This window comes from Sorex fumeus, unplaced genomic scaffold, assembly GCF_029834395.1.
Source record: "Sorex fumeus unplaced genomic scaffold, SorFum_2.1 ptg000015l, whole genome shotgun sequence".
NCBI lineage: Eukaryota > Metazoa > Chordata > Mammalia > Eulipotyphla > Soricidae > Sorex > Sorex fumeus.
The window spans coordinates 2,516,512-2,532,464 of NW_026606072.1; the positions used below are offsets into that span (position 1 = coordinate 2,516,512).

The 15,953-nt window shown below is 43.9% G+C and overlaps 1 protein-coding gene across 1 annotated transcript in view; it reads left to right on the forward strand.

Moving 5' to 3' along the window:
• TTC23L (tetratricopeptide repeat domain 23 like) overlaps positions 1-15,953 on the forward strand; it is a 59,899-nt gene that overhangs the window by 23,625 nt on the left and 20,321 nt on the right. The window contains 5 exon segments of the mRNA XM_056112018.1: positions 5,206-5,362; positions 7,401-7,526; positions 11,674-11,851; positions 15,629-15,681; positions 15,683-15,735. Coding sequence (XP_055967993.1) covers positions 5,206-5,362; positions 7,401-7,526; positions 11,674-11,851; positions 15,629-15,681; positions 15,683-15,735 — 567 coding nt within the window.

Sequence of the window (15,953 nt, forward strand, 5' to 3'; positions counted from 1 at the left end):
ACATCGCTGAAATGAGTTTGCATTTGAGAATATAAGCTCTGTTAAAAAGCATCCAACATGAAGATAGATGTAATAAATTATTTTATTAAAGATGAATGAACCCTGGTAATTACGATGATGTTAATGATGATGATGATTAATAGCTAATATTTATTCAAACTTTATTTCTATGTGCCAGGCACAGTTCGAGCCATTTTCATGCCCTCACCAAATCAATCCTTGCAAACAGCCTTCCAAGGTAGAAAGAAAGTATTTTCAATTGTATTTCATAAGTGAATAAATGGCAGCACGGATGGATTAAGGAACTTGTCCAAGGCCATGTGGACAGTAAGTGACTAAGCCAGATCTACACCCAGGAATGCTGGCTCCAGACCCTGCTTTCTTAATCACTAACTTCTTAAATATAGATATTATGAGTGGCAATTGGGCTGGAGCGATAGCACAGCGGGTAGAGCGTTTGCCTTACATGCAGCCAACATGGCTGACCCGAGTTCCATTCCTCCACCCCACTCGGAGAGCCCGGCAAGCTCCCGAGAGTATCTCGCCCGCATGGCAGAGCCTGGCAAGCTCCCTGTGATGTATTCGATATGCCAAACACAGTAACAAGTCTCACAATGTTACTGGGCCCGCTCGACCAAATCGATGAACAACGGGAGGACTGTGACCGTGACCATGAGTGGCAATGTAGAAACCACCAAGGCTGAGTAGTTGTGCCAGCAATGAATTCAAGTGGTAGAACATTTGCCTTATGTGTGCAAGACCCCGCCTTTGATACATAGCACTCCATGGCTCCCCTAAGTGACTGTAGGAGTAACCCCCATTTTTTTTCAGAGCAAAACTTGGATAGTTCTGAGCAGATTCTCTTTGTCCTGCATCAGAATATAGACATCCACAGTGGATCTCATTCAACTAAAGTAAAGTGATTCATACGTTGAGTAGAAAATCAGGGCCCCATGTTCAGCTCATTCTTTTCTCCTCATCACTTCTGAATATCAGGCTTCAGCAGCCAGTCTTGTCATGCTGACTTCATCTTTGTAATGCCAACACCATTGGCATATAGGAAAGGCTGTTGTACTTGGCTTGGGAGAGCCAGAGCAAAAAAATATGACTTGGTCTTGAAGTTGATGTCAGGATTGGGAAGGTGGCCCTGGCACTATGGAAAGATATCCTCAAGCATCCTTCACAGATGGAGAAAATAAATCTCGGGGCAGGAGTGATAGTTCAGTGGGTAGGACATTTGCCTTGCACACGGTTGATCCAGGTTCTATCCCCAGCATCCCATATGGTTCCCTGAGCACCACCAGGAGTAATTCTTGAGTGCAGAGCCAGGAGTAAACTCTGTGGATTGCCAGGTGTGACTCAAAAAAAGCAATAAATAAAAAAAATAAATCTTAGATATAGGGCTGGAGCGATAGCACAGCGGGTAGGGTGTTTTCCTTGCAAGCAGTCAACATGGCCGACCTGAGCTCGTTTTTTCTGCCTCTCTCGGAGAGTCTGTCAAGTTACCAAGAGTGTCTCGGCCTCATGGCAAAGCCTGGCAAGCTACCCGTGATGTGTTCGATATGCCAAACACAGTAACAATTGTCACAATAGAGACGCTACTGGGCCCGCTCGAGAAAATCAATGAACAACAGGAGGACAGTGACAGTGACAGATATACAACCATATATAGGGTGTTATTTTTATTTCTTTTTTCTTTTTCTTTTTCTAATTTTTATTAGTGAAACAGCATGAGGCACAGTTTTAAACTTACAAACTTTGGAGTTTGGGTTTCAGTTATACAATGATTGAGTACCCATCCCTCCACCAGTGCCCATTCTCCACCACCACTGATTCCAATATCTCTCCTATCCCCATCTCCCCCAACCCACCCTGCCTCTGTGGCAGGGCATTCCCTTTTGTTCTCTCTCTCCTTTTGGATGCTGTGGTTTGCAAAAGAGGCATTGAGTGGCAATCATGTTCAATCTGTAGTCTACTTACAGCATGCATCTCCCATCCTGGGAGGATCCTCCCAACATAGGGTGTTATTTTTTTTTTACATAAAAAGATGTCCTTGTAATTGAAAAAGCAAATCCATTCCAAAGTATTACTGATATTCATGGTCCTTTTGTCAATCATGAATTTCTTCCATATAGGATATACTATAAATTTCATCACACAGTGACATTTTTTAAACATGAAAAGAGCTCTTCATACATGAAAAGGTTGTGAAATATTTGTCTAGTGGCATTGTCTCCAAACTCTCGAACATGAACTCATTACTAAAAAGGTGAACAAATATTCTGTGTATGTGTATATTCATTATAAATCAAGAACAGTGTTAACTATGTGAAACTTTTGAAAGCGATTTTAAAGCAGGATCCTAGTTTATTTTTGCTTAAGGTTGGTATATCACCAGCTCAGCTTCTTCATCAGGAAGACCAGACTGTGGGCTTTGGTGAAGCAGAAACAAGGAACCCTGTAGTTAATTAGCTGCTGAGCTTAGTAGAAAATTATTCCTCTTGTGGATTTCACAACAGCATGGGTGCTTTGGGTAGCAGTAGGGGTGAGTAGAAGGGTAGACTGACAAAACTTCAAAGCAACTTTTTCATCTGTTTTCTCTTCACAAGAACAAGAGTTCTGTGCTGTTGGATAGGAGAGGGTAAGGGAAGTTTTCAGTAGTTTCTCCAGTTACTTTACTCCCTACCCAGGAAAACATCTAAATTCAGTGAGCACACTCCCCAGGACCCTGGTTATAGGAAAAGACAATACTTTTGATTTTTTTTCAAAGACTCAGTTTTCAATTGCCCTGAGTTGATACCCCCAACAGGTTTTTTTGTTTTTTGTTTTTTGGCTTTTTGGGTCACATCCACCAATGCACACCTGGCTCGCACTCAAGAATTACTCCTGGCAGTGCTCAGGGGACCATATGGGATGCTGGGAATCAAACCTGGGTCGGCCACGTGCAAGGCAAACGCCCTACCCACTGTGCTATTGCTCCAGCCCCCCAACAGTTTTTTATTATCACTGATTTCAAGATCTAGAAAGACTCACTGACACCTAAAGGATTCAATCCAGTTCCTTACCTTTGCACAGAAAACTCCTTTTAACGTATTTTATTCATATCTCCTGTGACTTTAAATTTGAACCTTCCCTTCTGTCAGGATCATCTCCTCGGAGCCTTCCTAATATTCTCTCCACCTGACTCTTCCAGTGCCCACACACCAACACTTATTGTCTTGATGGCTTCAGGTTGATTCCCAAATTCTAAAGCTCTCTCTCTCGTCTCCATACATACAAACCCTCCTTACTCTCCACGATGCAATCAGGGCCCCCTTGCTATATGAGGAGCTCACTCAGTGTTTCTGAAGTGTGAACTTCACACATCCTGCACTGTAGCACCGTAGCACTGTCCTCCCGTTGTTCATCGATTTGCTTGAGCGGGCACCAGTAACGTCTCCAGTGTGAGACTTCTTGTTACTGTTTTTGGCATATTGAATACATCACGGAGAGTTTACCAGGCTCTGCCGTGTGGGCGGAATACTCTCGGTAGCTTGCCAGGCTCTTCGAGAGGGATGGAGGAATCGAACCTAGGTCGGCCGCATGCGAGGCAAACGCCCTACCCACTGTGCTATCGCTCCGGCCCTTATTCTCCACTTCAGATTTAGACACATCCTCCATCCATATAAAGAACAAAAAAAGTTGACTTTTACACATGATGCCTCCTTGCCTCTCACCTCAGAATTTATGGGCCATGACTCCCGGGAATGAGGTCCGGAAATATGTAAGAGGAATAAGACAAACCTGCTTCTGGTGTGTAGTGCCGTTGGAGGGTCGCCGTTTTCTGGTAGCTTTGGACATGGCCCGCCCTCTCTTTTACCACACTTTTCTCTTCAAATGAAACCTCGGCACCAGGCATGTCTGGTTGTTCTCCCAGACTTGGCAGACTTCTTGGGCTTCATTCTCGTCAGTATCCCAACACCGGCAGGATGGCCTGCTCTCCTAGGACACATGTGAGCTGCAAGCACCAAAGGCAAGTCCTTTAACATGGACCTGATTATCAGAGTCTCTGCTTGTGCTGGGACACCAGGCTCCAGAGGCCAAAGGGACAGCCAGTGTCAGCTGGGGGTCCAGTGAGAATCTTGGCCCAGGGGATCTCCTTGGCAGGGCTGGAATGGCTGCAGTGAGGAGGGCGAACATCAATCTTGATTCTCCTTTGCTGCCAGGATGACTCTGGGACAAAGGGCTCTGTGCGGCCATCTTTTCTCCAGGGCCGCTACTTGCTAACGTGAACTGTGCTGGAGGTTGAGGAAGTAGTTCTGGAGGGTGTTCTCAAGTCGACCACTGCTAAATGGACCTCATTTCCAGGAGTTATGGCTCATACATCATCACCAGTTCCAGGGAGTGCTTAGAAAATCGAGTCTTGGATTAGAAAACAAGAGAAACATGCTTTAATTTCTGTCTAACTGGGGTTTGGCAGTTCTTTGTCTCCATCCTGAGGGGCCTCCCTGCATTTAGAAACTAAATTGTGTGTGTGTGTGTGTGTGTGTGTGTGTGTGTGAGAGAGAGAGAGAGAGAGAGAGAGAGAGAGAGAGAGAGAAAGAGAGAGAGAGAGAGGGAGAGAGAGACCAATTAGTATCACCAGTTTCATCTGGGATTGAAAAGTTCCCCAGATGGAAGTGATTGTATTTATAAAGCCTCTATATTTATAGATTCCTTTTCCAGAAAAACTCAAAGCATAGGACTCTGTGGCATAACCTAGTCTGTTCCTGGACTATCTCTACAAGAATTGCTGTCATTCTACCTGTGTTGGATTGAGAAGCTTGGGGGGTTAAAAGGTCACACGACCTTAGCGGTGACATCAGGACACATAGGTGACATCAGGACACATCTGTTTCTGTCAGTGACTTCCAAACAGAGATCCACAGACAAGGGCTGGGAGGGTGCCATTGAAGCAGTTGTGGAATTAATTAAAAGTAGAGATGCCTGGACCCCATTCCTCTAAAGATTCCAACTCAGTAGGTCTGGGACGGGGCCCAGGAATCTATATTCGCTGCAAGCATTCCAGATAATTCTGACACACAGCCAGTTTGGGAAACAAAGACCACAGATCATCTGGTCTCTGGACCACTGGGCCCACCTTCTCCCCCTCCCCAGAATGTCTTTGACTGAAGCCTGCTTTTTCAAACTTTTTACTTTTTGCCACCCTCACTCCAATCTCCTCAGGACTTCCGTGTCAGGCCAAGAAACATGCCGAGTCCGCCAAGACCATACTGCTGACCTGGAAGGGAAACATCACGTCAGACAAGGAGAACAAGGAAATCCTGGAAGCTCTCGTCATGATCTACTATACCCTGGGAGTGGCCTGGCTCCTGCAGAACCAATATCCTTCCCTGCCTGCGGGGTCCAGTGAGAGGGCCTTGGTCACGGGAGTAGGTGGTGGGGTGGGGGTTGGGGGTTGGGGGGAAACCAAGGCACTGGAGCTCCATTTCCCCAACCAGCCCCTCCATTAGCCTCAGATTTTCATGGGAAAAATCTGAGTATGATCCCCTTTGGTCTCTCTCTGGGAGCTCCCTGGGCCATGTCACCTCATCATTTAAAATTTTTCTGAGGTCTTTTTTTTTTCTTTTTGAGTCACACCAAGCAATGCTCAGGGGTTACTCCTGGCTCTGCACTCAGAAATTACTCCGGGCAGTGCTCGGGGAACCATATGGGATGCTGGGGATGGAGCCCAGACAAGACAAATGCCCTACCCACTGTACTATCGCTCCGGACCAAATTTTTCTGAGTTTACCCTGCCCTTTGTTGAACACCCACTCCCCTGAAAAAGTCAATTATTGAACAAGAAGGACATGGGAATTTAAAGCATAATCAGTCAAACTAGGCCCCAGACTGGGACCCCCTAGGGGTACTCGTGAGAATTATAGCTGAGTTTGGGGAAATGGCACTCATAGTGGAGCATGAGTTCCAGTCCCAGCTCTGTGTGACCCCCACTGAGTACTGCCAGGTGTTGCCGTGGTACCACCCCCACCCCCTGCCCCAAGCACCACTGGGCCTGTACAGCACCACATCACCAGCCAGAGCACTGGACCATTAGGCTTTGCAGAACTGAACTGAGGATTGCCAACAGATGCAGGTAGAGCATTTGCCTGCATGTGGCAAACTCAGATCCCTAGCACCACATATGGTCCTCTGAGCACTGTCAGGAGTGATCCCTGAGCAAAGAGCCAGGAGTCAGTACTGAGCACCACTGAGTATAACCCAAGACCTAAGGCGGGGTGTGAGGGAAGGAGGGAAGAGAGAGAAAATTATTGCTGTTATGTCCTACCCCAGAGATTTTGAAAAAGTAGGTCTGGCATGTATCTGTTCGCTACAATTTTTAACGCTCCCGCCAAACTTTTTTGCTGCCCCAAACTTCTGATTTAATGGACTCTCTGGTCATTTTTTGTTTTTGAAAGGCTGCTGTGAATATTGCCTAAGAAGCTGGAGGCCAAGCAAAATAGAAGTAGTCACACTCCATACCTCAGAGGGGAACTGTTTGTCCTGTGTGAGCCCTGGCAGAAGTCTTATGCTCTGGGGTTGCTCCTTGCTACTCTCTCCACCCAGACACGCACTAGGGCGCTGGTGTCCGCCAATAAGCAGGAGGCCTCTGGGAGCTGCGTGGCCCCAGTTTCTCCTCTATGCACCTCCTTCTCCTCTGCTTTCCTGGGGCTGATGCTCAGCTTGAAAAGCATCTAGGGGCTGGAACGATAGCACAGCGAATAGGGCGTTTGCCTTGCACGCAGCCGACCTGGGTTCAATTTCCAGCATCCCATATGGTCCCTCGAGCACTGCCAGGAGTGATTCCTAAGTGCAGAGCCAGGAGTAACCCCTGTGCATTCCCGGGTGTGACCCAAAAAGCACAAAAAAAAAAAGAAAGAAAAACGAAAAGCATCTAATAAGCAGCCTTTCTCTGCTCCCCATTTGCAGGGGGTTATTAATGTCATGGGAAATAGAAGGATATTTGGAAATGAAGGGGTTTTCATTCCTGGTATTGCCAAAGGACCCGGAAAGTCCCTCTCAACATATTTAGTTTCTCTTTTCTAACCATTCGTAGGAACCAACCTGGAAAACCATGAGTAGCTGTTGTCACCCGAGATACCTCTAGAGGAAATGGAGTGTGATTTACAGTTTCCGCTCACACCTCTGGAGGCTCACCACCCAGCCCGGGCCTGGCTTCAGGCAACCGCCCTGGACCCAAGAACCTGTTCCTTTTCTGGACGGTTCTCCCTTCCCTGGCAGCATCCCCATGTGGGGAAAGAGAACAGGGAGCGATACTAGCAAGCACTGCTTCGCTTCCCCGAGCTGTCTCTTCATTAGCTTCTCAATTGCTGTCCTGAGGTTTGGGGTTTGGGGGGCTGAGTTTTTCTTGACAGTTTCACTGGCCGAGAGGCTTATATCAACCTGCAGAAGGCAGAGAGAAACATGAAGGAGCTTCGAGAATTCTACCAAGGGAGCAGCTGTGGGTTCCAGGTCTCAGAAAACGACCTCACAGTTGCCTTGGGCAGGTAAGACCTAGTCTTAGAAAGCTGAGTAGCAAGGTCAGGGGATGGGCTGTCCACTCCCCAGCACCAGGTGGCTCCCCCACCATCTATGGGACTCACTCTGATTACCCCTCACTATGAACTCAAAAACAAAAAAGAAAAAAAAACCCACGAAGCATAGAGTTGTTCAACTTTATAAATGAGGCCTGGGGTTGCAGGGCTGTTCTGTAGCCTTTAAATCATGGGATGAAGATGTTTAGAGCAAAACAATGAAACAAGAAACAACCAAACAGTAACAACTACCTCCCGCCTCCCCCCCACACACACACACCATTACCCTCTCTCCCCCACCCCCCAAAAATAATAAAACAAACCTTCAAGCAATACCAAGATTCTTACATTCCTCAACACAGACAGGGTTGTGTCACAGCTTTCTGTGCTGTGGTTCTTAGAATATGATTGCTACCTCCTATAAGGGAAAGCAGGGGCCTGAATCACTCCTTAAATAATAGTTTTGGGGGATAATCTATGATCTGAATTCCCAGCTGGAAGAGTTCCTTGCATTATCTCTCAAACCTATCTAAAAATTGCCTTTTTTCTTTGGTAATTACTACTTACTATTGTCATTGTGACTTCTTTAAAGGTCAGGAAGGGATCTCTAATGCAGATAGTTTACTGGAGGCCTCTGGAAGATGAGCACAGGGTTATTTGCAGGACAGTTTTCTTTCATACGGGATAAAGATGAAGTTCCTGGAGCTTGTTCCAACCGGAAGAAGATTTCACGCTTTTGCAGTTGAGTTAGGGGACCTCTGAGAATGAGGATATTTAAATTTGAGGGTGGGCTTTATCAGATCATCAACAGGGGAAAGAATTTTACTGCTCCCTAGATTTTTCAAATATTTTCACGTCTTTGAAAGCCATCTGTTTCCAAGCTGTGAGTACAGGGCACAGTAAGGCAGAGGCAGATGGTAAATGCCTGCCTGTCAAACCCTGAATTCAGAAGATGGTGGTGGGGTGCTAGTCTAGCATAGGTTTTCCTAATTGAGGGCCTTATGGCTCCCTTGTGAGTATCCAGAATATTCTAAAGGGCTACAGCCACATAAATTGAGGATGGCTGGGTACAGCACCAGATAGCAAGGCAACTAATAGAACAGGACGGCCTCGGGAAAGAAGCAGGTCTGAAGGTGACCAAGTCAGAAAAAGACTGAAAAACCCTTCTCTAGAGCTAAATCAGCTATGGACCTGGGTCCACCAAGCAATGAATTAGACTTTAGTGAATGCTTACAGCTCTCACACTGGAGAGTGACTGTAGTTTTTGTGTCTTAAATGAAAGACTTCTTGTTCCAGAACACACCATTGCGGGTTTCATTCAGCCCACATTACTGATAGTTATTATTATTAATTTTTTGGCTTTTGGGGTCACACCAGTGATGCACAGGGTTTACTCCTGGCTTTGCACTCAGGAATTACTCCTGGTGATGCTCAGGGGACCATATAGGATGCTGAGACTCTAACCCGAGTTAGCCACATGCAAGGCAAGCATCTTACCCGCTGTACTATTGCTCCAGCCCCTGATACTTATTATTATGCTCATACTTTTTTTTAAAAAATCTCATTTCATATTTCTTATTGTTTCTTTTATCTTTTTAAAATTTTTATTAGTGAGACACCATGAGGTACATTGTAGACTTACAAATTTTTGTGCTTGGGTTTCAATCACACAATGATCAAATACCCATCCCTCCACCAGTGCCCATTTCCCACCACCATGGATCCCAGTATCCCTCCCACCCTCATCCCCCCCATCCCACCCTGCCTCTGTGGCAGGGCATACCCTTTTGTTCTCTCTCTCCTTTTGGGTGTTGTGGTTTGCAAAAGAGTATGCTCATACTTTTCTGAGTGTTGGAATGTTTACTACGAATGAGTCCTTTCTAGATACTAATTCTAGGTGCTTCATCTTCATTCATTCAGCCTGTAAGATGGGTAATTTTTATCATTTTCACTTACAGGTGAGACAATTTAGACAAAGATTTAAGTAACTCAGAATGTTAGAACATCCAAGTGGAAGAACTAACATTGCAACTGGTGCCATACAAATCTATTTCTCACTATCATAGATCAAATATCTAGTTAGGGCAAGTGCCTCAGGCCACTTTAGAGGTGGGAAAAGAAGGCAAGATTATTTAGACTAGTCAGCTAGGCTAATGTCTCCCAAAACAGGTTCTTGATGAGAGAAACTGCCCACTTGGTAATTTTTGTCTTTACAGTTGAGAGAAATGATTAATCAAACGTTTTTGTAAAGAATTAAGTTACATGATAATTTTGTTAATCCTACTCTCCAAAGGAAGGAGAAATATTTCTCCTTAAAATTAATTTTAACTATTGTGGAGTTCTTTTTAAAATTCCTTATACATATACACTTTTGGGAAGGGGTTTTGGCCATACCCATGTTGTTTCAAGGATTGAACTGGTGTCTGTTACATGCAAGGCAAAAGCTTTTACCCCTGTGCTATCTCTGGCCCCAGATACACTTTTAATTAACATAGGAGTGCAAATGTCAGGGTACAGACAGTAGTAATATTGCATCTCTTCTCTATGTTAGGTGTAACTGGAACTATTTAGTCTAATATTCATGCCAACCTGGTATTTCACGTATTCTTAACCTTGTTTAATTTAGAAGTACATATAGGAAGCTCAAATATGAAAGCATTGTAACTGTATCTCACAGTAAATTTAAAAAAGGGGGGGGAGAAAGAATAATAATAAAATAATAAAATTAACACTCTGAATTAAAAAAAAGTAATGTGGAGTTCATGCCCAATTTAACAAGCTTAATCAATGGCTAAATAAATAGCAGTAGTACTACATTATTTTTTTTTAAAAAAGTACATATAGGCTCCTAGAGTTTGACCTCAAAGCTATAACAACCAGCTTTTAACTACCCATGTTCTTCTCAGGCTCTTCACAGACTTGCTGGCTCTGGAAAGATAAACGTTTTTTAAAAAAATGTTTATTAGTGAAGCACCATGAGGTACAGTTGTAGACTTACAAATTTTTGTGCTTGGGTTTCAATTATACAATGATCAAATACCCATCCCTCCACCAGTGCCCATTTTCCATCACCATGGATCCCAGTATTCCTCCCACCCCCATTCCCCCATCCCACCCTGCCTCTGTGGCAGGCATTCCCTTTTGTTCTCTCTCTCCTTTTGAGTGTTGTGGTCTGCAAAAGAGGCATTGAGTGGCAATCATGTTTGGTCTATAGTCTACTTTCAGCGTGTATCTCCCATCCTGGGAGGATCCTCCAAACACCCTTTATTTTGTGCACCCTTCTCTATCTGAGCTGCCATTTCCCCTAGCATGCTTGGCTGGCCTCTAAGCCATGGACTAATCCTCCTGGTACTTATCTCAGCTATTCTTGGGGTATTAATCTCCTATTTTGTTACTTTATGTCCCCCAGATGAATGCAAGGAAAGATAAACCTTAACGAAGTTCTCATATAAGAAATTATATCCTCCTCTGTTTTAGAGAAAAATTTAAATGTCCATATGAAGAAGAAAATAATAATTTGCAAAATCACTACCCAAACATAACTGCTTTGAACATTTTAGTATTATCTGTAGTTAAGTACCATTTATAACTTTTAACTTAACATATTTTTAATTTCATCTCATATAACCTAAAAATAAAGCATCATTTTTAATGCTCTAGGATTTTCTATGACATGCTATAATTTAATTCATTACACCCCTTTTGAGAAGATTATTTACCTTGCTTTCTGTCTTCTGTCTTCTTAACTGAGGTGGAACAAACCAAACTAGATAAAACAAATGAAAGGGAAAAAATTGGCTTTCTCTTGAAAAAGAGGGTGCCCGAGGTAACACAATTTTTTTAGGTAAATTATCCTATTTTGTGAATTGCTGGCCATGTTTTTGTTTGCTTTTTTTTAAACAAGGTGATAGTATGACATATTAATAGCTTTGATAAGTGGTAAATAGTGGAATCTGCTGGGTAAAATGTAGGTCAGTAGAGTTTGTTTATAGCAAGGCTGACTTGGAGCTAACCATTCAGGGATCTGGCCAAATTGTTTAGTCATAAGAATCTGTCTCTTTTGTGCCTGCAAAGCATGTGGCCTCTTGGTGACTTTCTGTCTTTTTCTCTTTCCTTGTAGAGCCTCCTTGGCCACCCAGAGGTTGAATCTAGCTCTGGCATACTTTGAAAAAGCAATTGGCAATGTGATTACTGCTAAGGGTGATCGGACCTCAGATCTGGAAAGCCTCTATGAGGAAATTGCTCAGATTGAGCAGCTGAGGAAGACCCACAACCAAGGCATCCAATACATGCAGCAGGTTGGTGGGTGGGCTGGAGCAGGGGTGGGCGGCCTTGTTTGGCTCCAGCTCAGTTGCAAGAGCCAAGGAAGTTGGATTTCTCAGAAGAACAAGGGCTGGGACTCACTTCTGTTTTCATTCCACTTCCTTTCAGAATCACACAAGAGCCCTTCTCGGCTTTGAGGGTGACTTAGTAGAAAGCACTGACTCTGGGTGGACATGTGTATTGTGTGACCTGATCAAAGATAATATTTCTCCTTCCAGCCCCCCCATCATCTGTCAATGCTGGGAAGTAATTCAGTAACCTGCTGTAAGAGGAAACGCCATCGGTGCAACTGAATTTGTCTTTGGCAGACATAAATGGCTTTGCAGTGAAAAACATGGTATTTTGGTGAAAAAGTGTTATTTGTCCTATCCGATATGCCAGACACAGTAACAACAAAGTCTCCAATGGAGACGTTACTGGGCCCGCTCGAGCAAATCGACGATCAACGGGAGGGCCTTTACCTTTACCTTTAAGTTAGTCTACCTAAAGGTGTTTCACTTGGAGGTAATAAGTTTGACAAAATACCCAGCAAGGCAAATACAGGAATATTGAGTTTATTCTAATGAAAACAGTATAGGGACTTTAATGTATCATGTGCTTGAGGGATTTTTGCTTGGGGGCAATATTCAGCAGTGTTGCGGGCATACCCATGGCAGTCCTCTGGCCCATGCAGTGCCAGGGATCAAGCCTAAGCCCCCTGCATAAACCCCCCCAGCTTATTAAGTTTCTCTCTGGACCTGTATCATGTACTTCTCCTGAGACATCTAGTTAAAATCAACTTTTGCCGAGCCAGAGTGATAGTAGAGCAGGTAAGTCATTTGCCTTACACACAGCCAACCTAGATTCAATTCCTGACATCCCCTCTGGTCCCCTGAGCATTGACAGGAGTAATTCTTCAGTGAAGAGGCAGGAGCAACCCCTGAGCATCGTCAGGTGTGACTCCACCCCCAAATTAAATTTTTTCTCCTTAAGAAAGAAATCAACTTATGACTTCAGGTATTTCTCCTAGCCACAACTTATCATAGGAAGGGTGTGGTGTTATTACTATCACACCATATTAGGCTTCTTCTGAATTCAGGGAATCCACAGTTTGAAAAGAAAACCAGTCTGGTGGTTGTATCCAAGACATTCTTAAAGTAGCACTCTAATCACAATGGATGAGACGGTAAGTATTCGGCTTTTTATAACAACAAAAAATAATAGGATGTATGGAATGTTCTTACCACGGGCACTTGAAGATGATTTAATTCACTCAACCTATGCAATAGCCTTATGACAGAAAACATTAATATTTTATCAATATTCAAGGATGAGAACACTGAAGCACAAAGAATCGCAACTCGTTCCATTAAAGTTGTGTAGCTAAGAAAGAAGTGGTACAGCAAGAATTTTAAACTTAGAACATTTGACCCTAGAGCCATTTTCCATAGTCTCATAATCTCTGGACCTCCTGAGTAAACCTCAAGGTGGTTAGCCTGTGAGAGGGGAAACATAGGTGATGCTTTTCTTTGATGGTAGGTATGGAGTGAATGTTTTATCTCTTCTTTCTACATATTCCAAGTTCAACACTAAACACATATTTATTAATTTAATGTTGACAATACTAATTTTGCCATGTGTTTTATTGAAATTACTCTATCAGCCTTATGCCATAGTTAATGGCTGAGCTGGTATGAGAACCCAGCAGCCATTTAGACTAAACTTCCTTAACTGCCGAACCTTTAAAAGATGTGAGCTGAAGGCGATGATATTGGTTTTACTGCAAAAACTATTTTTTAAAAAATACTGTTTTGGGGGTATGGTGCCGCCAGCAGGTCAGTGCTGCCAGCAGGTCATGGGAAACACACTCACAAACCACCTCCAGCTCAGCTATATAATTGGAGGCAAGGCCTCTCTGGTTCCTGATTGAACTGCGTAATGGCTATGATCCCAGAGACTCAGAAACAAATCTTGAAACCCAGAGGCTTTAGGCAGAAATGTGTCTGGTCCCTGCAGTAAGTTACTGGTGCTGGGCCAACCCAGGTGAGAATAGGTTTCGTGCCTTGGCCTGTTCCCCCTGGCGGCCCAGTAGCTGCCATCCTTCAGAGGCCACTGGATAGTCAGGTTTGGGCCCCCAGTGACAAGACACGCAGGGCCTCACGGGATAGGGGTGGAACCGGTCCTGTCCTCCCCACTTCAACGAGACCCCAAGTCATTGCCCACGAATGGCCTCTCTGGTTCCTGATCAAGCTGCTTAACGGCCATGATCCCAGAAACTCAGAAACAAATCTCAAAACCCAGTGACTTTTGGCAGAAATGCGTCCAGACCCCACCGTACGTTACTGTCTCCAGGCCACCCCAGGGAGGAAAGGGTGTTGACACTCTGCCTGCTCCCTCTTGGCGGCTCGGTGGCCATCATCCTCCAGAGGCCATTGGACAGCCAGGCTTGGGCCCACAGTGACGAAACTTGTTGGGCCTCACGGGATGGGGGTGGAGGAGGACCTGTCCTCCCCACCCCAATGAGACCCGAAGTCATTGCCCACGAATGGCCTCTCTGACTCCTGATCAAGCTGCTCAACGGCAATGATCCCAGAGACTCAGGAGCAAATCTCGAAACCCAGTGCCTTTTGGCAGAAATCCCTCCAGATTTAAATGTTAAAATTTCAGAATTTCAAAATCACATGGCCCTACTGCAGCCACGCCACATCATATATTATTCATAACCAGCAATAGAACACAAATTGTCTACTGTTGCCTTTTCAGCAGATCTGAGTGTTGGAGTAAAATCTCAAATAATAATGGTGGGTCTGGTGTTGAAATATTGAATGTGATCAAAGTAGAGAGAGAGTAATGTGGAAATCATCTGCCCCACAGATGGGGGGAGGGTGTGGGACGGGAGTATACTGGGGTTTTTGGTGGTGGAGAATGGGCACTGGTGAAGGTACGGGTGTTTCATTGTATGACCAAGACTTAGACCTGAAAGCTTTGTAACTGATCTCACGGTGATTCAATAAATAAAATTATTTAAAAAAAGATACCGTTTTTTGAAAACCTACCCATGATAAGTACCATGTCCTGTGCTCTGTATTATTTTTTAATAATGTAGGAGTACTTCTATTTATTCAGCCATTGATTAAGCTAATTGAATTGGGTATGAGCTCCACATTACTTTTTTTTTTTTATTAGTGAAGCACCATGAGGTACAGTTGTAGATTTACAAATCCTTGTGCCTGAGTTTCAGTCATACAATGATCAAATACCCATACCTCCACCAGTGCCCATTTCCCCCCACCCCCCCCCCCCACCCTGCCTCTGTGGCAGGGCATTCCCCTTTGTTCTCTCTCTCCTTTTGGGTGTTGTGGTCTGCAAAAGAGGCATTGAGTGGCAATCATGTTCAGTCCATCACATTACTTTTTTTTATTCTATTCTGAATGTTAAATTTTATTTTATTTTTGTTATTCTTATTCCCCCGCCCTTTTTTTGAATCACTGTAAGATACAGTTACAAAGCTTTCACGTTGCTCAGTATCATTTTATTTAATCTTCCCCAAACCCTAGTCTGGTGGATATGACACAAACTCCTTCTACATCTAAAGATACATTGCTTTCTCAGTTTCACAGCTGAGAAGTAACAGCTCTCAAACTCATCTCACATCTAACTCCATACTTAATTATATGTCCACACTCAATCAACTAGAAATTCTTTGAGAACTACTAGAAAACCTGAATTGAAACTCAAACTCACTTGGGTGGTAGCAACTTTCTCCATTCAAGTCCCATTATATCTATATTTCTTCGTTCATTGAAGCCAGTCCCCAAACTCAGAGGAATTTGCATAATTAGCCAACGCTACGCCATGTCAGGAGTGATCTAACACATGGGTAGGTAGAAAAGATGACTAGTTATAATTATTTCCCATATAGGAGAGGAAACTATTGGTGAACAGCCTCAGTCAATGTGGACATATTATAGTTAGCTATTCATGCCTGTAATGGAAAGCTGAGATTGGATTGGATACTATTTTGTACAAATTCATTTACACATGAATTTAGTTACAATCCTATCTACCCAAAATATTTGGAACATTTAAACCAATATG